General features: G+C 39.4%; 1 protein-coding gene across 1 annotated transcript in view; it reads left to right on the top strand.

Annotated features, from left to right (window-relative positions):
- The window catches only part of CACNA1C (calcium voltage-gated channel subunit alpha1 C), a 1,008,001-nt gene that overhangs the window by 620,563 nt on the left and 366,248 nt on the right, over positions 1–21,190 (top strand). The window contains 1 exon segment of the mRNA XM_078156118.1: positions 12,658–12,797. Coding sequence (XP_078012244.1) covers positions 12,658–12,797 — 140 coding nt within the window.

The following is a 21,190-nucleotide window of genomic DNA, read 5'->3' on the forward strand; positions in this document are numbered from 1 at the left end:
GTCACTGTTGTGCCCGTCATATAACTTGGTGGGTGGGTTACCGTTGCGTAGTGTCTCTGGTTTGTCATGCAACTAACTCATAGCAACCAACCATTGGCTCTAGTCTGAGAGAAGCGATTTCATGATAAATAAAAATCTTAAGTAATGAGTGTAATTAATTGATATTAATTGGAATTTTGCTTTTTAATATGGTTTATTTGCAAAATAGTTTGATCATTAATTATACCTTTACTTAGAAAGGGAGCCGCTAAAAACCTATCTGTGGCCCGAAGAAGTTTAGCCTACTTTACTTTTGGCCCCTACCTACTGCCAAGTTGTGCAAGTCTGCTGTAAAGGCAGGTTCAAATAAGACTGAACAGGTCCTAAAGTGTCAAGCTAAGAGTTTGTGGTGTATTCTGGAACTGTCTTCAGGCTAGGAGTTAAGCTGACACAGGTTAGGGTAATTTGTCGAACGACCACTGGAGGGAAGCATGGAGCCAGAGACAATATCTCCACCTTCATAAGGCCCAGAGTTTAATATCTTGTGTCCTGTCATTACTGCATATGCCACGGATCCTCAACATGAACACATGTCCTCGGTATGTATTTATTTAACAATAACCAAGACAATATAGTCCAATTAGATCTTATTCTTTTCCTTCCTGTCCTCTTCCTCTCTTCCTCATATTGCAAAGTACTATATGTAATGTAGTACATTATAAAATAACACAATCAGCTTTTATTAAATGTCTACTCTATACCAGGCAGTGTGCTAGGTACTGAGGACACAAATGCAAAAAAATGAAATTTCTTGTTTGAGAACATGAAATGTTCTCAAGAAGCTTCCATAATAACCATTAGATAATTTATAAGCCGGTCAATAATCATTGATTAAATACCCCTATCTTGCCACTGGACCTAGATGGCTCCAGAGGAGAAAGTGAGGCAGGTGACTTTGCACAGCCCTCCCTCACTTAAATCAATTCCCTTGCATATCATGGCATCACCTCCCTGATGTCATCGTCCTCTTCAAAAACAAAAGACAAATAACAATAACAACAGCAAAAAAAGTTAAGCACCCACTATGTATCAGGTGCTGTTCTAGTGCTGGGGATAAAGGAATGGCAAAAAGAAAAACAAAAAACAACCATTCCCCATTCTTAAGGATCTCATAGCCCAATGGGGAAACAACATGTAAACAAGTATGTACAGTCAAGCTGTGTATTAGATAAACTGGAAATAACAGAGGGAAGACACTAAAATTAAGGGGGATTGGGAAAGGCTTTCTGTAGAAGAAGGAATTTTAGCTGGCACTTAAAGGAAGCCAAAGAGATGGAGATGAGGAAACATGGGGAACAGCCAGTGAAAATCCCAGGAGTCAGGAGATGGTTTCTTTTGTGAGAAACAGCAAGGAAGTCAGTGTCACTGGATAGCAGAGTTTTGGGGGGTGGAGGTAGGGGTATAAGCTATAAGCAGACTGGAAAGGGGGGTGCAGTTTATGAAATGTATCTAGTGAATTGAGAATATGCTTTGGAGCCAGATATTCCAACCTCTGACGTGTAATAGCTGTGTAACCCTAGATGAGCATTTAACCTTTCATTGCCATAGCAACTCTCTAAGACTAGAAATTACAAAAAAAAAAAAAAGATGTCATCTTGCATTAGTAGAGAGAATTTCCTCATCTAGGATTTAACTATGGCAATGAAATCACAGGTCTAGTCCCTATCTACAATTTTTATAATATAACTATAATAATGGGAGGAAGAGTGAGAAACAGAAGAGGAAACGTCTTTATGTAGCACTTCAAAATTTAGAAAATATTTTACCCACAACAAACCTATGAGGTAGTTAATAAGAGTATTGTGATGACCTGAAAACTGCCTATTCATATCCTTTGACCATTTATCAGTTGGAGAATGGGTCTTATTCTTGTTGGTTTGGTTTCTGTTCAGTTCATATATACATTTTTAAAATTTTGTTATTTTCAGTTCCAAATTCTCTCCCTCACTTCATCCCCTCCCCCAACCATTAGAAAAGCAAGAGATGCAATACCCATTAAAAATATGAAGTCATGCAAAGCATATTTCTGCATTAGCCATGTCCCTCCCCACACCCAAAAAAAGGCAAAAAAAAAATTAAGAAAGGAAAAAAAAGCTGTAATCTGCATTCTGAGTTTATCAGTTCTCTGTTTGGAGGTGGATAGCATTTTACATCATGAGTCCTTTTGAACTGTGGTGGATTATTTTATTGAACAGAGTTGCTAAATCTTTCACAGTTGATTATCTTTACAATATTGCTGTTACTATTTAGATTGTCCTACTGATTCTGCTCACTTCACTTTGCATCATCAGTTCATAGAAGTCTTATCAGCTTTTTCTGAAACCAATCCCTTTGTAATTTCTTTCAGCACAATAGTATCCCATCACATTCATATACCGTACTTTTTCATGCATTCCCCAATTAGTAAACATCTTCTCAGTTTCCAATTCTTTGCCATCATGAAAAGAGCCGCTATAAATATTTTTGTACATATAAGTCCTTTTCCTTTTTCTCTTGATCACCTTAGGGTATTGACTTAATAGCAGTATTGCTATGTTCCCTACATTTTTAAAAATGAGGTCTTTATCGGAGAAACTTGCTGCAATTATATTTGTTTCTGCAAAACCTTAATTTATGTAGAAAAAAATATCTCTTTTACCTCCTATGAATTTCTCTATCTCTTGTTTGATCATGAACTCATCTCCTGTCCATAAATCTGATAGTTAATTTCTTCCTTGCTTCACATATTGCCTTTTCTGGTTAGACATTTCTATCAGCATATTTTGCCATAACTCAAAACTCAGTAGGCAAATGTATTCTCTCATGAATTAGTTCTTCCTTTAGACTTCGCTATTGCTGTCACTCGTGCTTTTACTTTCTAAGTCACCCAGACTCATAGTCATCCTTACCTCCTCCTCTACTCAGTTAGCTACCAGGTCCAATTAATTCTTTCTCCCTAATATCTCAGATGTGTCCTTTCCATCCCTACTGAAACCATAAACCTAAAAATTCCACAATAATCACCTCTAGTCTTCCGTCCTGAAATCCATCCTACATACTACTGTCAGATAACTCTTCCTCAAACACTTGATTATATGACCTGACGTGGGACAAAACATACTGTTCTTGAACATCTACTGAGTACACTTAATGTTCCTATTCTTCTTGGCTGTGTTGTAAGACTGGCTCTGATACTTATGAATCATGTGACCTTGGGAAATTACTTAACTACTCTGTGCCTCAGTTTCTTCTTCTATAGAATGAGAAAAAGAATATCTGTACTACCTTCCTCATAAGGCTGTTTTAAGTATCAAATGACATTATATGTGGTGTAATGCAAAGTTCTCTACAATCTCGTTCCAACTTTCAGCTTTATATTAAATTACCGAAACTACGTATTTTCTACATTCTAGCTAAAAATGAACAATTTTCCATCTCCCATTCTCATAGTGCCCTCTATCTCCAACTGTGAACTAAATTAATTCCTTCCTTCACAACCCAACTCATGTGTGGCCTCCTCCATAAAACCTTGGGCACCGCCTACCCCTTTAAGAATCTTCCTGAAGTTTAAGCACACAACTGTGTTCTTGTACTTGATAATATCGAGAGTAGTAATGAGAGATTTTTAAAAGCATTACTTCCTTTACCTTCTGATCAGAATTTCAGGCTGCTCTCTCTAGATCTAGCTTTAGACCACAATATTTAAAGGACCAGCTATGGCAGGCACTGCAAGATAAGAGGAGACGAGGAACCGTTTCTTCTTTAGGCACTCACACCTTCTCTGGCTCAGTAGAACGGGACCCAGCCATACTGTATCCAAGTGGTCAATAAAAGTGGTCAAAGACTATACGTCAGTAGGATAAATAGAACAAGAAGGAAGAGCAGAGATGCTCGTCAAGTTGATGATAGTTTCCTGAACACTGGGGCTATATAGGGAATTCCCAGTGTAGAAACTCTCTTCACCAATGTGTATAAGCAACTCATATGAAACTTACAGTCTTAAAGAGTTGACTGGGGTATTGAGAAACTAAATGACTTATCCCTGGTCATATAGCTAGAAAGTCAGAGGCAGGACTTGAACGCAGATCTTCTTACTCCAAGGCTGGTACTTCATCCGATAGATAATACTACATGTTCGGGAACCATTTATACCTCATCGAAAATAAAATTTCTGCACTATTGCCAATTCTCACTTATTCCCTGTCTGAGATAATACTATATGAGAGGAGGGTAATGGAGGAGAGGACAGAAAAAGGAGACGGCACAGCCTCCTCTGTCATCAGCGTAGTGCAGAGAGAAAAGAGCCCCAGATTTGGACTCAAAAGACTTGGATCTGAATCCTCACTTTTCTACACATAATCTTTGAGATTTTCAGGAAGTCATTTCACTTTTGGAGCTTCAATTTCCTTGTGTGTAAAATGAGGTGATTGGACTAAATGATCTCTAAAGATGATCTCTAAATAAACATTCCAGCCCTAACATTCTATAAGTCTATGTTCTATCTTCATCCAATGACCAAACTGTCTCCCGAAACCTGAGCCACAGTGCAGGGATGATGAGATGGCAGAGGCTGCCCTTCAGAGGTGGTAGCCAGGGCGGTTGGTGGCACAGTGGATAGAGCACCTGCCCTGGGTTCAGGAGGACCTGGGTTCAAATCTGACCTCGGACACATAACACTTAGTAGCTGTGTGACCCTGGGCAAGTCACTTAACCCCATTGCCTAGCCAAAAAAAAAATCTAATAACAGAGGTGGTAGCCATCCTCACTCTTTCCCCTACTTTGGCACTTTGCAGGATCTCCAGTCTCATCCATATGCACCTTGAGGCAATGCAGATTGCCAAACCTTTTGCTCCTGTGCTGTTCCTGTCTATTTCTTGCCATAATTCCTTCATAAAGGGTCCACTCCCCCCAAAAAAACCAAAATGTTTCAGTTTCATTTAGTATTTTGTGGATGCCAATAAAGTACTCAGGCTGGCTATCTGTTATCCCTCATTTTTGCTACATAATAGGCTTACCTTTCCTGACTGTACACATTTGATCTAAAATGACCCCTTACATCCCTTCCACCTCAAAAATAAAAGGAGGGGGGGGAAATATCACACAGCGTGATAAAGAGTAAAATAGGGCTGTTACTTGGAGAGCAACATCCTGCAGAGACTAGTTTACTGGTGCCCTGTCTTCCAAAATAGGGAAAAGCGTACAGGCTAAGCTAGAGGAGGCCTTTGAGATATTGTTATTTCTTTTTGTCTCCAGTTGTGGTGCTTCCGGGCAGGTGGATGTAGTGGAAGCTGCTTGCCAAGTAGCAGGAGCTCTTACATCTCTCCAACAAATGTAAACCCATTCTGGGGTATGACCTCCCTCCAAAGGCACAAAGCAGTCATAGAAGGACAACATACAAGGACAGAGCTCTTTTGGTTGGAATCTGGGGGTGGGGTGCTGTCAAAATATTAGAACAAACTAATAACTAATAAAATGAGATATTTGTAAAAATGCTTTGTAAACCTTAAAGCATAATATAAATGCTATCTATCTGTCATCATCATAACTGGAATCTATACCCTTGGCCTGAAAAGCAGGGTCACTACTGTGCTTTAGTACATATTTGTGTGTAAACATATGCATATATATTTATATAACATATAAATATGTATATATACATACACATATGCATATTATATAAGTATGCATTTATGTGCCATGTTGCCTCGTCATATCAGATGAGGAAGAAGTGAATCTGCAAGTCTTAGAGAGTTGCCTGAAAGCTCTGTGGTGTGTCCAGGGTGATCTAGTCGGTATGCATCAGAGAACTGAATTGGGTGGTGGGGGTAAAGGGGTCTTCCTGATTCTGAGGCCAGCTTTCCATATCTCATTTTATAGATGAAGAAACTGATAATCATGGCAATGAAGTGATTTGCACAAATTCATGAAGCTATTAAGCCAAGACTCATAAGTAGGTCTTCTGGCTCCAAATGTGAATTTGACAATATATTGCTTCCCCATCTGCATTTCTCTTTCTTTGTGCTATACAGATACATTATCAGCATGTGTAGAGTATGTGTTGGTTATTGGTAACCTAGTATTTTGTTAGATGAAATATTCAATTGAGGGCTAATGTTGAATGTGGCCTGACTGTAACATGCCCAGGGGCTGGCAGTGTGGTCTAACCCAATGAGTTGTCAAAGGCCTGCCTGCAACCCTCCAGAGGGAAATCAGAGACAGATTAAAATGTAACTGGGAAATATTTAATAAAAGAAATTAAAAATACAATAGGACGTACATAATGCTAAAATCTGATTTTCTAAGCCAATATGCCCCCCTCAGGGATGTATGGTTTCTATTTGTGTTTTGACCCCTGGTTTAGTGGCTAGTATGCTACGCTTGGAGTCAGAAAGGCCTGGGTTCAGATCATGCTTCTGACAAAATCTAAGTGGCCATGGTCAAATCACTTAATTTCTCTGAGCCTCTGTTTCCTTATCTGTAAAATGAGGAAAATTATCGCCAAAGAACTTACATCATAGGTTTATTATTAATCTCAAAGGAAGTGATACACATGAAGCATATGGAAAAAGTTAAAGCACTATATGATGTCAATTATCATTTCATATAAATAATTCAATAAGTGAATGATAATTGCAGAGTGAGATTTTGTTCTGGAATACCCTACTCCATTGTGACCAAGGAGCTGCTTCTGTAAGTTCCTTTGACCTCAAGGAGCCCAGCATACATAAATAAGGCATCATTTTTCCACATACAACTCCTAAGCCAGACAACACAGAGATTAGCAAGTACGACACAGGAAGTAGAACAGCAGTGGAATCACCCAGTAATTCACAGGAAGAGGAACAGTGATTATGTTCACGACCCCCAACCCCATGCTAGTCCCAAAATATGCGGAGTTTAATGCAAAGAACTAAATGTAGTTGTAACTTCAAGGGGATCCCTAAGAATTGGTGGGATATGACTCATGATTATAAGATGGCTATGGAAGAGTATAATTTATTCAGAAGTCAGTGATAGACTGGTTTCCAGTGTTCCCATTAGTTGAGGTGAGCAGAATGGCTCGTTTTTCCTACTGATTTATTTCTTTTGCCTTAGGCTTTAAACAAACAACCATCCAAACCCTGCTGTTTTCAGAGCATTATAATTCTAGGTGAGGTGCCAAGTTTAGCCAGGTAACATCTCAGTCACCACAGAACTAGCAATCTCGCTGGGGCTTAAGACATTGACATACATGACATGATACAATCAGCCCGTCAATCAATAAACATTTACACGATAAGTACATTTAAAAAGTGTAAAACCAAGTATTAGGTAAAGTCTGAGGGTGGAGATCATTACTGTGTGAAGGAGGTGGCATATGGGCTTTAAGGGATGAAGGTGGGGGTGGGGTAGAAATTCAACAGGCAAATAATAAGCGAGAGGATGTTCTAGACATAAAGAAATTGTATTAACCAAGTCACAGGCAGGAAACGGCAGTATATGTTTTGGGGTAGAGAGTGGTACAGGACAGCTAGAGCACAAAACACGTGAAACAGAATAATATGAGATCAAGCTAGAACCAGAAGGGGTCCCCAGATGGATTCCTCCTTTCCCTGCTAGTCAGGGTTCTATTTGCCAGTTGCTATCGCTACCAAAATTACTTTCTTAAGGCATGGGCCTGACCAAGTCACTGCCCTACTCCACTGGCTCCCCATTATCTCAAAGGTCAGATAAACTCTGTTTTACATGAAAAGCCATTTGCAGCTTGGCTTGATCCTATCTTTATAGCCTTAATCTGTACTATTCCATACTGTTTCCTCACACACAGCCCTGTATCTCCCATCTCTAGCCATCTTTTCTCTGGCTCTCTCCCAGGCCTGCAATGTACTCCCTCTTCACCTCTACCTCTTAGAATCATTAGTTTCCTCCAATATTCAGGTCAGCTTTAACATGAAGACTTTCCTGATCTCCCAGTTTCCAATCCCTGCCAATTATATTCTATTTATTTTGTATGCATTTTATACCTTTTATATGTTGCCTCTCCAGGGTAGACTGGAAGCTCCTTGAGGGTAGAGATAGTTTCACTTGTGTTTTTATATTCTGAGCAAATAACAGTGCTTAATAATTGCCGCTTAACAAAATCTTGTTGATTGGTTGATCCTACTTTCCTTGTCTACCAGTATTATGCCAGATAGAAAAATGTAAAGATCCCAATTTTTTCCTAATATCTATCTATCATCTATCTATCTATCTATCTATCTATCTATCTATCTATCTATCTATCTATACATACATACATATATGTGTATATATGTGTGTATGTATATATGTACATACATACATATGTGTGTGTGTGTGTGTGTGTGTGTGTATATATATATATATATACATATATATGTGAGAAGCAATGGCCTGGGGAAAATATTAAATGGTCCTGAAAGCCAACTTTAGTTTTTAAAAAATTACTCCATTGTTCTTCCTCAAGTTCGTGTAAATCTCTCTGCAGCAACCTAACACATGTTGGCAGGGGACCAGAGTCAACAATGCTGCTTTACTATTTATCTGGAGCATGACACATGAACTCCTCTAGCTTCCAAGGTCAAAGTTATTAGTGGTTATCTGCCCTATAGGGTCATCTTGTTCACACAGGAAACTTAGATTATTTGATCCCCTGAAGGAACATGACTTCCTTCCTAAGCACATTGCCTAGGCTTCCTCTTGTCTGATTCTAAATGCCCTGCTTCACCTAAGGCCTTGAGGTTTTCTTCCCCTTAGGGAATGCAGGTTGCATACCCTTGTCATCTTTGGAGGGATATGAAAGGGTAATGATCCTTTTTGCATGTTTCACCAGAAACTAAGGTGAAAGTAATTAGAAAGGAACCTGGCCTTGGACTTATAAGATCTAGGTTCCTGTCCTGGCTGTGCCATGGACTTACCAGATGATGTCGAGCACCCTCATCAAGCTTTAGTTTTCTGAAAATAAAATTAGCCCAATGGCTAAGAAATCTCTAAGCTCTCTTCCAACTCTAAAATCATATGATTCCAAACAGAGTGCCATAATTTCTAACCAGAAGGCAAATTCCCATGATAACAGTTAAATCTTTTCTGTGTGAGATATTCATGAGGTTTAAAGGTGTTCCTAGATAATCGTGAGTTCAGCCAAAAAGAGGACGATCAACAGCTAGGTTGACCTAAATTTCCTGGATGGACCACGTTCTTCTTCAGGCATTGACTCAATCCTATTCTCATGTCATCCCCTTAAAGCCTGTATGCCATCTCTTTCAAAGGTTAGGAGCTCTTGATGTCCAGGAAAAAGATAAGGCTGAGAAGCAAATATTATGGATGCCATTATGTAAGAGCCTCATTATATAAGCTGTTGAGCTGTGATTGGGCTGAAGTCTTGGGGTGTATGTCACAGCCATTTGTATTCATATCCCATCCCCCTACAATAATGTTAACTTTTGAAAAGCGAGGTCTGTGTGTTACTGTCACTTTGTCACTTCCCTAAAGCCTAACTGTCGTCTCCACACAGTTGAGACTTAAATTGAATTGGAATGAATCTGGGGAATTTAACAATATCTGGACTATCAATTGAAGTTTTTCCCTCTTCCCCATATACCCCATATACATAGAAATATACGTTTCTACCAACATCAGTGAAACTCTGAGACAGTCTATTATATGTAGATTCTTGTCACTTTCCCAAGGCGATAATGGAATGTAGGTGACCTCATACTACTGGCCATGTTGCCCTATTTGTATACATTCACTACTTAAATTGGCAAGTCCCAAGCTACTGTAGGATCTCCAGCTACCCCAGCATCCACATAGCTCTGTTTACCTGAACGTATTGACAGCAGTGTGGGGTTTGGAGGCCAGACAACTGCATACCCTCCGTGTTTGCATACCTGCATTTGGCTATATGTTTCCTCTGTGACATTTCCTTCCTTTCAAATGGCCTTTGAAATTCATTTTAACCAGGTTTCACAGGGCATTCCACAAAGGGGATATTTGTCCTTAGGACGTGCCCATCAAAGAATAGTTCTATCACCCCACCATTAAATGTCAAGATGGGATCATGTACAAAGAACATAACTTATCCTGTATGTAGCTTGTTTATACATAGCTATTTGTATGTTGTCTCCCCCATTAAGTTGTGAGCTCCTTGAGAACAAGGGCTGTCTTTTACCTTTCTTTGTATCCCCAGCACTTGGCAGGGCCTTAATAAATATTTACTGACTAACTGGTCAATGCAGGAATTTCTTTTGCTAGACTATGAATATTTATTACAGGGGTTTTATTTTTGGTTGTTTTTTTTCCCTCCCATATGGGAGAGGGAAATAGAGGAGAGAAAAAGAGATTTTCATTCATTGAAAAAAATTAACTTTTTAAAGGAGAAACATAATGGGTGGGTATGATGCTAACCATAACCACCCTCAGACTCCATACATTTCTGACTCTCTTGGCTCTCTATTGCATTGAATCCTGGTATTATGTCCAGGGAAAGAAAGAGTGGTAAAAATGAAGCAATTAGGGAGGTGTCTTCGAGGAGTGTTGTTACAATGAGGTGGACATCCCTGACTTCTCCCTGACTGAGCTGTGGTGGGTGGATGCAGCTTTTGGGTTCCATCTCTGTGTGGCTATCCCTGTGGGCATCATGATTCAGTCCCTGTGGGCACATGGCAGGGTAATGCTGAAGTGAGCAACATAAAGAATTCAGGACAGGCTGACATTTTGTGGCTTTAGCAGAGAGACAGGATGAGGCTCCTCATTCAGGAGGCAGTGATGCGTGAAGATCTCATGGTAGCAAACAAGGAGTGGGGGCCATTAAGCCTCTGCATTAAGGGAGAGAGATTGGGGAAAAGCAATTAAGAGCTGTGAGGGAAATGAGTGAATCAGCCAGCAGACTTTTTACTCTAATTGAGCCAAAGACTTTGTCCTTTTTAAGTATGGGCTTCCAGTGACAGAAGCTGCATTTTTTTTTAAATGAAGGCCTTTCTCAGATAGTGGCAAAGAGAAAAAAGGCATGTGTATTTAGACCCCACTCATGGAAGTCTGGACTTGTCCAATACTTCAGCTTACCCTAGATTCCTGTCTACCCAGGAAGTACTGATTATATAATAAACCCTAACCAAAAGTCTTTGACTCTTTTAATGTTGAAATTTTAAATTTCTAGGCCAACTTATTTAGCAAAGTAGGTTGTGTGTTCCCATCACTGCCATGAGATTGTGATGTTGTATTTCTCAAATTATCTCTACATGTCTTTTAGAGCTATCATTTGGGTAAAATATGTGAATACTCCCCCCCCACCAAGACCTTAGTAGAGCTGAAATAAGGAAAGTTTTTGGAGTCTTCCATCTCCTCCTCATTGCCCTCTTTCTTCCCTTCTGGCACATCACTTCTACTGCTCTCCTCTCAGACCAGGGGGTTTTAAACATGTGGAGAGAATTCTGAACTTGGAGAGGAAAGCAAAAAGTACATCTTTATTTTCATTAACTTTTGGTTTTCTTGGTAATCCTGTGTGTTTTATTTTGTGCATTTAAAAATATTCTGATGAGATAGCTAGGTGGCGCAGCAGATAGAACACCAGCCCTGGAGTCAGGAGGATCTGAGTTCAAATTCGGCCTCAGATCAAACACTTGACACTTACTAACTGTGTGGCTCTGGGCAAGTCACTTAATCCCAATTGCCTTAAAAAAAAACATTCTGAGAAGAGATCTGTGGGCATATCCAGGTGGCCAAAGGGGCCATGACACCATAAAAGGTGAAGGACTCCTTAGAGCCTTAACCCTATCCTGTATTCCCTTCCTTTAAGATCTTATTTTCAATTGAGTGTCAATAAATCCTCCATAAGATGTTCACTGATAACTAATTCAGGCATTAGAGTCCCAAAGGCGTGATCTAATTGCCTTAACTTGACACTTGCATTTTACCTGGGGAGTGTTGAGAACAGGAAAGTCTCCAAGAACTGAAAAAAAAGTTGGAAGACAGCTCAATAGACCACAGAGAGGCAGAGTAGGTAAGAGCGCTAGAGTGAGGGAAATCTGGATCCAAGACCCAACTTTGCTGCTAACTAGCTGTATGACACTAGGCAAGTCATTTAATCTCTCTAGGCTTCAGTTTCCTTCATCTGAAAAATGAGTATTTGGAACAAGAGGACTTCCAAGTTTCTTTCCAGCTCTAAATCCATAATCCTATGGTAGGGGTGATGTTTTGTTGAAGGGTTTGTGCCCAGAGGCCTCTCGAGTCATTAACATCTAGTGGGTGGTGGGTGGAACAGGTCCTAACACCAAACATGCCTCTCCTAGGATCTGAGAGAAACCTCAGCTGAGGCAGCTGTGCTGTCTGGGAAAGAACACTGGAATCAAAGACAAGGGACCTGTGTTCAAATCCTGAATCATATCCTTCTTAGTTGTGTGACAGTGGGCAAGTTACTTGGAACCTCTCTGAGTTTCAATTTTATCATCTGCAAAATAGGAGTGATACATGTGTGAAAAGTGCTTTATAAAATGTAAAGTAATACATATGTATAAACACACACATACATACACATATAAGCAGTTACATATTACATACATGGCCATGGCTGGTTTAGCATTTTACAGGACCCCAAATTAACTATTGTGTTTCTCTTTCTCCTTTTTGTTTCCTTTTCTCCAGGAACGAGTGGAATATCTCTTTCTCATCATTTTTACAGTGGAAGCATTTTTAAAAGTAATAGCATATGGACTTCTCTTTCACCCCAATGCTTACCTCCGCAACGGTTGGAATTTACTAGATTTTATAATTGTGGTAGTAGGGTGAGTATCCCCCCCCACACACACACACATCTTTTGTTTCTTTCTGACTGGTCTGCCATTGCATTGGGTTTCTGAATAAAATGAGAGGACTCAATAGAAACCACCTGATGGTTGAAGAAAAGAGGAGTAGAAAGGAGAGTTAAATTTCTAGAATAGAGGCTAAAGAGAGAAGGATTGGCTGATCTTATTCCATAAAAGAAGAAGTTAATGTTTCCTAAGATATTCCATCTGTGAAATTTAGCATGAGTATTCTTTTGTAAAATCTAGTGGTCACCTAAGTGAGAGGACATTCTACTTGAGTTCTTTATCCCTTCTCTCTGGCACCTCCTTGCCCCCCAATAGACTTTTCTCAACTTTTCTCCACTAAAGAGGTTTTGAAATACAGTGAAAAGAATCTTTGGCCTACGGTCAGGAGACTTGAGTTTGGACACTTAATGGTTATACTTGGGTTCCTAAAACGGAGGTGGTAATATTCATACTACATACCTCATACGTTGCTTTGAGGAAAGTACTTGGTTAAATAAATATGAGTTATTATATTCTTGTCAGTCCATGTGCCTGCATGTGCTTGCTAACATGTGGGAACCTATAGTGTCTATGAAATTTGCACAAAGTTATTCAATTCACTTTCAAATTATGTGCATAAGTGGTTTCCCCTAAACCAGGGATTTTTTTTTGTATTATTGTATCATTGACCTTTGTGGTAGTCTAGTGATACCCATGGACTCCTCAGAATAATGTTTTTAAATGCATAAGATAAAATACATGGGATTACAAAGGAAAGCAATTATATTAAAATACAAATGTTTTTATGCTCATAGACTACAAAATAAGAGCACCTACCCCTAAGGTGACATTTCCTCTGCGGTTCTAAGGGGGAAAAAAAGTGGTCTAGAAGCAGTTGATGAAAGAAGAAATCAAAGAGTTGAGAATAATAATAGCTAGTATTGATATAACCCTTTAAGATTTTACCACACACTTCACACATAATAAAGCTCATTTGATATTTGCAACAACCCTGTGAAGTAAGTACTGTAATAGGATCTCTACTTTACATAAGGAAACAGCCTCCAATAAATTAAGTAGTGTCTTGCCAGAGGTCCTAAAACCCAGAGTATTAGTGGCAGGATTCAAATCCGGGTCTCTATCCCCACTGCCAGACAGAAAAGAAGGGAAATGTTAATAAATGTAGACCAAGCACATGTTCCTCAACATGCCCTGTCCCTCTTCAGTACAGATTGTTAAAAGAAAACCCACCATGCGCTTTAAGAAAATATACCAAATGAATATACTACATTAGCATGTCTGTCTTCCCACAGCTCCTCTGCGATGTACTCTTTTTGTCTTTTGTCATATTTGGCAATCCGATGGATATGAGGTGAAACCTCAAAGTTGTTTTTATTTGCATTCCTCTTATTGTTCATGATCTGGAGCACATTTTTATAGTGCTTTATCACTTTCATTCCTTTTGAAAATTGCGTTTTTATGTCCTTCGACAACTTATTTTTTAGGGATTGGCTCTTGTTCTTATATATCTGTTTTAATTTCCTATATATTTTTCACGTCAGAGCTTAATCAGACATATTTGCTGCAGTGATTTTTCCGAATTAACTTCTTCCAATTCTAGCTTCATTGATTTTGTTCACGTAAAACTTATTCCATTTTACACTGAAGTTATACATTTTAACTTCTATGGTCACCTCTGTTCTGTTAAGACTTCTCCCCCTAAGCATAGTCATCCAAAATATCTTCTTCCATTCTCTCTCTCTCTCTCTCTCTCTCTCTCTCTCTCTCTCTCTCTCTCTCTCTCTCTCTCTCTCTCCCTCTCCCTCTCTCTCTCTTTCTCTCCCTCTCTCTCTCTTTCTCTCTCTTCCTCTCCCTCTCTCCCTCTTTCCCTCTTTCCCTCTTCCTTTCCCTCTCCCTCTCTCTTCCTCTCTTCTTCTCCCTCTGTATAATGTGATCTTTCCTTTTTAAGACATATATTTGGAACTAATTATGGTATAAGGTACAAAAAGTTGGTCTAAACCTAATTTCTGTTAACCTGCTTTCCAGTTTCTGTAGGATTTTTTTTTGTCAAATGGGGATCCTTATTCTAATAATTAGTATCTTTCGATTTATCAAACATTTAAGCTACTTTGTTCACTTATTTCTGGATCTTGTTTATCTAATCTGTTCCATTGATCAACTTCTATATTTGCAACCAATAGTACACATTTTTGATTGCTGTTTTATAAAGGAGTTTGAGAATTGGTTATGCTAGTCCTCCTTCAGTCCTTTTTTTCTCATATTTCCTTTGAGGTTCTCGACTTTGTTTCTCCTAGATGAACTTTGATATTGGTAGTTTGCTTTGCAGAAGAATCCTTCAACATCCTGCTTTCAAACCTTAACATTAGAAGCCCAGGGCTTGAGTCCAGTATATATAGATTAGGTTTGTATAATATTTTAAGGTATATAAAGTGCTTTCTTTGTAATTATCCTTTGAGACAGGTTCAGACAGGTTATGACACTCGCTACATGATGCTAGACAATTCACTTAAACCTCTCTGTCTCAGTTTTTTCACCTATACAGGAATAGAAATACTGCCCCTGCCTATTTCATTGGGCTGTTGATTGGAAAATGCTTCCTAAATCTTAGAGTGCTATATAAACATGAACCCTCATTATTTTATTTTATTGGGTCTGTGACTTCAACAATTTAGAGAATACCCAGGAAAGGAAATTCTCCCTACCAATACAGTTTGGCACCTTCTCTGCAGTTTAATATCTTAGAGAGCTTATTAATCTAGATCATTGAGAAGTTAAGTGATCCTTGCCCAGGGAGATAGAAAAAAGAGAGATATATAGATATAGATATAGATATAGATATAGATATAGATATAGATATAGATATAGATAGATATAGATATAGATAGATAGTCAGAAGTGGAACTTCAAGGGGGTGAAGTCAAGATGGTAGCAAACCTCCCCCAAATTTCTCCTTTAAAACAACCACAGAAAATTCCAAATCAAATTCTAAGTGAAAAAGCCAACAAAAAGTCACAGTGAGTCATTTTTCCAGCCCAGGGCAGCTTAGGAAGATAGAAAGAGAAGCCTGTGGACACTGGCGTAAAAGCTGGCCAGCAGAGTGGCAGCTACAGCAGCAGAGAGAGCACCAGAAGCAGCCAACACATAGGAATGGTGAGGAGATTGAACACCTGGTCATAAAGAGATTTCCAGGGGACCCCTTGTAATAGCGCTGGGTACAGAATCCATGTTGTTTGGTAGCACTATAGCCTACTACTTAGTTCCAAGTTGTGGTTCCACTGCAGAGAAGAGTAGTTCCAGTGGTGAAGGTGTAGGGACTTTGTCTGGGTAAAGACTAGAGCACAGATCATGAGAGACCTCTCTCTAGATCATGCCACCCTGAAAACACTGAAAATCTACAGACCCTCATATCAAACTACAAGCTCAGGATGGCCATCCCCTCAGAAGTGGGGAGAACACAGCTCTAACATGAAGTCTGAAGTCAAGAAAAAGGCTGGGAAAATACGTTTAAAATAAAAAACCTGGGCATGAAAAGCTATTACGGTAACAGAAGAGGTCAAGATAAAAACTCAGAAAAAGACAATGACTTGAAAATATCTACAACAAAGCCTCAAAAGAAAAAATGCAGATTGGACATAAAACCAACAAAAATTCCTATAGAGCTAAAGAAAGATTAAAAAAAAAGTAAAAATCAATAAGAGTGGTAGAAGAAAAGTTGCAAAAAGAAATGAGAGCTACACAAGAACTTATGAAAAGAGAATTAAGACCTTGGTAAAAGAGGCACAAAAAATATTGAAGAAAATAACTCCTTAAAAATTAGAATTGGTCAAGTGGAAGCTAATGACTCAATGAGACATCAAGAAACAATAAAACAAAGTCAAAAGACTGAAAAAACTAGTTTCCAAGTCAAGCTATCGCTAGGTACTTTTGTACTATCACAGAAAACCAAGATCAATGTGGAGAGCAACTTCTCAGGACTTCTCACTTTCATTTGTATCTGTCCATGCTTCTGCTATCGGGCCTTCCTTACAGGAATCCATACATAAGTGAATTTACATCATTTTATTAAATATAAATTTATTTATTTTTAGTTTTCAACATTCCCTTCCACAAGTTTTTGAGTTCCAAATTTTCACCCAATCTCCCCCCTCCCCCCACCCCAAGATTTCATGCATTCTGAATATCCTTTCCCCTACTCTGTCCTCTCTTCTATCTCTCTCCCCTTCTCTTATCCCCTTCCCCTTCTATTTTCCTGTAGGGCAGGATAGACTTCTGTACCCCATTTCCTATATTTATTTCCCAGTAGCATGTGAAAACATTTTTTTAAACATATGTTTTTAAAACTTTAGGTTTCAAATTTTCTCTCTTCCTCCCCTCCCCACCCACCCTCATTGAAAAGGCAAGCAACTCAATATAAGTTGTACATGTGCAGTTATGCAAAACATGTCCATAGTAGACATGTTGTGAAAAACTAACTCTATTTCCCTTAATCCTATCCTGCCCTCCCATTTATTCTATTCTTTCTTTTGACCCTGTCTCTCCTCAGAAGTATTTACTTCTGATTAACCCCTTTCCCAATCTGCCCTCCTCTCTATCATCCCCCTGCTCTCTTGTCCCCTTTCCCCCTATTTTCCTGTAGGGTAAGACAGATTTCCATACCCAATTGAATGTGTATGTTATTCCCTCCTTAAGCCAAATCCTATGAGAATAAGATTCACTCATTCCCTCTCACCTTCCCCTGTTTCCCCTTCCACTGTAAGAGACTTTTCTGTTTTTTTTTGTGAGATAATTTACCCCATTCTACCTCTCCCTTTCTTCTTCTCTGAGTATAATCCTCTCTCATCCCTTAATTTTATTCTCCAGATATGACCCCTTCATCTTAAGCTCACCCTGTGCCCTCTATCTATCTATCTACATATACATACATATAATTTTTTTCCTCCAACTACCCTGATACTGACAAAGGTCTCATGAGTTATAAATATCATCTTTCCATGCAGGAATGTAAACAGTTCAATCTTAATAAGTCTCTTATGATTTCTCTTTCCTGTTTACCTCTTCATGTTCCACTTGAGTCCTGTATTTGAAAGTCAAATTTTCTATTCAGCTCTGGTCTTTTCATCAAGAATGCTTGAAAGTCCTCTATTTCACTGAATGACCATTTTTTCCCCTGAAGGATTATACTCAGTTTTGCTGGGTAGGTGATTCTTGGTTGTAATCCTATCTCCTTTGCCCTCCGGAATATTATATTCCATGCCCTATGGTCCTTTAATGTAGAAGCTGCTAAATCTTGTGTTATCCTGATTGTGTTCCACAGTACTTGAACTGTTTCCTTCTGGCAGCTTGTAATATTTTCTCCTTGACCTGGGAACTCTGGAATTTGGCTACAATATTCCTAGGAGTTTTCCTTTGGGGATCTCTTTCAGGAGGAGATCTGTGGATTCTTTCAATTTCTATTTTGCCCTCTGGTTCTAATATATCAGGGCAGTTTTCCTTGATAATTTCTTGAAAGATGATGTCTAGGCTCTTTTTTTGATCATGGCTTTCAGATAGTCCAATAATTTTAAATTCTCTCTCCTGGATCTATTTTCCAGGTCAGTTGTTTTTCCAATGAGATATTTCACATTGTTTTCTAATTTTTCATTCTTTTGGATTTGTTCTACTGTGTCTGATTTCTCATAAAGTCACTATCTTCCAATTGCTCTATTCTAATTTTTAAGGAAGTATTTTCTTCAGTAAGCTTTTGGACTTCCTTTTCCATTGGCCAATTTTCTTTTTAGGGCATTTTCTCCTCATTGGCTTTTTGGACCTCTTTTGCCATTTGGGTTAGGCTATTTTTTAAGGTGTTATTTTCTTCAGTATTTTTTTGGGTCTCCTTTAGCATCACTCTCAGTTTTTCCTCTACTTCTCTAACTTGCTTCTCAAAATCGTTTTTGAGCTCTTCCATGGCCTGGGACCAATTCATATTTTTCTTGGAGGCTTTGGATGTAGGGGCTTTGACTTTGTTGTCTTCTTCTGGTTATATATTTTGGTCTTCTTTTTCACCAAAGTAAGATAATATAGTCTGACTCTTTTTGCGCTGCTTGCTCATGATCCCGTCCAATTACTTGAGTTTTAAACTCTTTGTTAAGGTACGAATCTGCTTCCAATGTGGAGAATGTACTGTCCCAAGCTTTGGGGGTTTGTACAGCTGTTTTCAGAGATACTTGTAGGGACCTGTAAATTTTCAGTTCTTCCAAGGTGGTATGATAAGGGGCAAGGTGTTTACTCCTTTCCTGGCCTGCGACTACAAGTACTCCTTTCTGTCCTGTAACTGTGAGGAGGGGCTCCTCTCCACAGCCACTACAAGCTCCACCAAGCCAGCGCTCCTCCTCACCCCAGCACCGCTGCCCAGAACTGTGGCCCAGATCCAAACATGGGCAAAGCAAAAGATTCCTGCCTCAGCACTGGCAAAGAGATCCCTGCAATCCCTCTCTGATCAGCCACTGGATTCCCCCTCAGTCTGTGGGCGGAAGCTCAGGAAGCAGCTGCCCCCCCACAGGGCCACGCTCTTGGGGAATGGAGCTGAAACCCCACCTTCCTTTCTCAGGCACCGACAGAAACAGACTTTTCCCACTGACCTTCTAATTTGTCTTTGGCATTGGTGGATTGAGGAGTCTGGAAACCTCCACAGCTGCCCGAGATTCAGTCCTCTGAGGCCTGCTCCAGGTTTGCTGCAGCCTGGGTGCCCACGCTGCAGCCTGTGCACCCATGCTGCGCTGCACTGTGCACCCAGCCCAGCACCATACACCTTTCTGAGCAATCATCCAGGTTGTCTTGGGCTGGAAATTTGTTTCACTCTGTCTTTTTGTGGGTTCTGCTGCTTCAGAATTTGTTTAGAGCCATTTTTTATGAGTATTTGGAGGAGAGCTCAAGCAAGCCACTGCTTTCACTCCGCCATCTTGGCTCTGCCTCCGAATTTACATCATTTTGAAGTGAGCTTCTTTTTTTTTCTGGTCACTTAGATTGTTGTTCAGGTGGAAGGGGATGGAGTCTGATTTTTATTTTCTACCTTTGCTAAGGACTGACTTTGACTGAATAGATATCAGAACTGTCCCACTCAAACAAGAAGCTAGTTATTCCATTAGTGTAGACCTGGCTCCAGAGAACTCTGAAATTCATTCATTCCCTTATGTGTTCCTTCAATGAACATTTATTAAATACTAATCGTGTACAAGACATGGATAAATATCACAGGAACTCTTCTGTGAAGGAGTTTAGAATCTAATGCAGGGCCATTAGAATCTAATAAAAGGCCATGAAATAGAAATAACTATGATACAAAGGAGAATGAAATACATGCAGTGTCAAAGCGCTATTAAAAATTAAAGAAGGTGGGGCAGCTAGGTTGCACAGTGAATAGAGCACCAGCCCTGAAGTTAAGAGGACCTGAGTTCAAATCTGGTCTCAGACTAGACACTTGACGCTTAACTGCTGTGTTTCCCTGAGCAAGCACTTAACCCCAATTGCCTCACCTCGATAAAGAAATAAATAAATGAATGTATGAATGAATGAATGAATAAATAAATAAATAAGCGAAATAAGTGAATAAATAAATAAATGTAGGGCATAAGCACTTCCTGCAGTTAGGTGGCACAGTGGATAGAGCACTGGGCTTGAATCAGAAAGACTCATTTTCATAAGTTCAAACCTGGCCTCAGGCACTTACTAGCTATGTGACCCTGGGCAAGTCGCTTAACCCTATTTGTCTCAGTTTCCTCATCTGTATAATGAACAAGAGAAGGAAATGGCAAACCACTCCAGTATTTTTGCCAAGAAAACCCCAATTGGGGTCACAAAGAGTTGGACCCAACTAAAAAATGATGGAACTATCTAGTGAAGATCACTTTCACCTTAGGAGATAAGGAACACTTCACAGAGGCAGTAGCATTTAAGTTGAGTGTTAAAGGAAGGAAGAAACATCAATAGGTGGAAAAGAAGTAAGACACCAGAGTCTGGAGGCTTCTGCTATTTCTTCCAGTTTGTGTACCAAGGAGGGATCTTCAGGACAGATGAATACAGCTACAAATGATCCCAAATGCTATCCGTTCACCACCTTCCCCAGGGTTTAGTTTTCTGGCCAGCTCTTCCACAATCATAAAAAATAAATTTCAGGCAGAAGACTTTCAATTGCAGTCCTTGGATGAATGGCTGCTGCTGGGTCTAATAGAAGGCCAAGGGTGACATGCAAGGGTTCATTTTTTTCTTTCCAGCTGAGTACCGTCATTTCTTCCTTTGCTGATTTAATTCAGTTAAAATTGATTGACTGCTCCCACAGTGCATGACCCAATTCTAGGTGACAAGAGAGAACATAGAAAAGACATCACTAA

This window comes from Phascolarctos cinereus, unplaced genomic scaffold (genome assembly GCF_003287225.1).
Source record: "Phascolarctos cinereus isolate Bilbo 61053 unplaced genomic scaffold, phaCin_HiC Scaffold_1;HRSCAF=81, whole genome shotgun sequence".
Lineage (NCBI taxonomy): Eukaryota > Metazoa > Chordata > Mammalia > Diprotodontia > Phascolarctidae > Phascolarctos > Phascolarctos cinereus.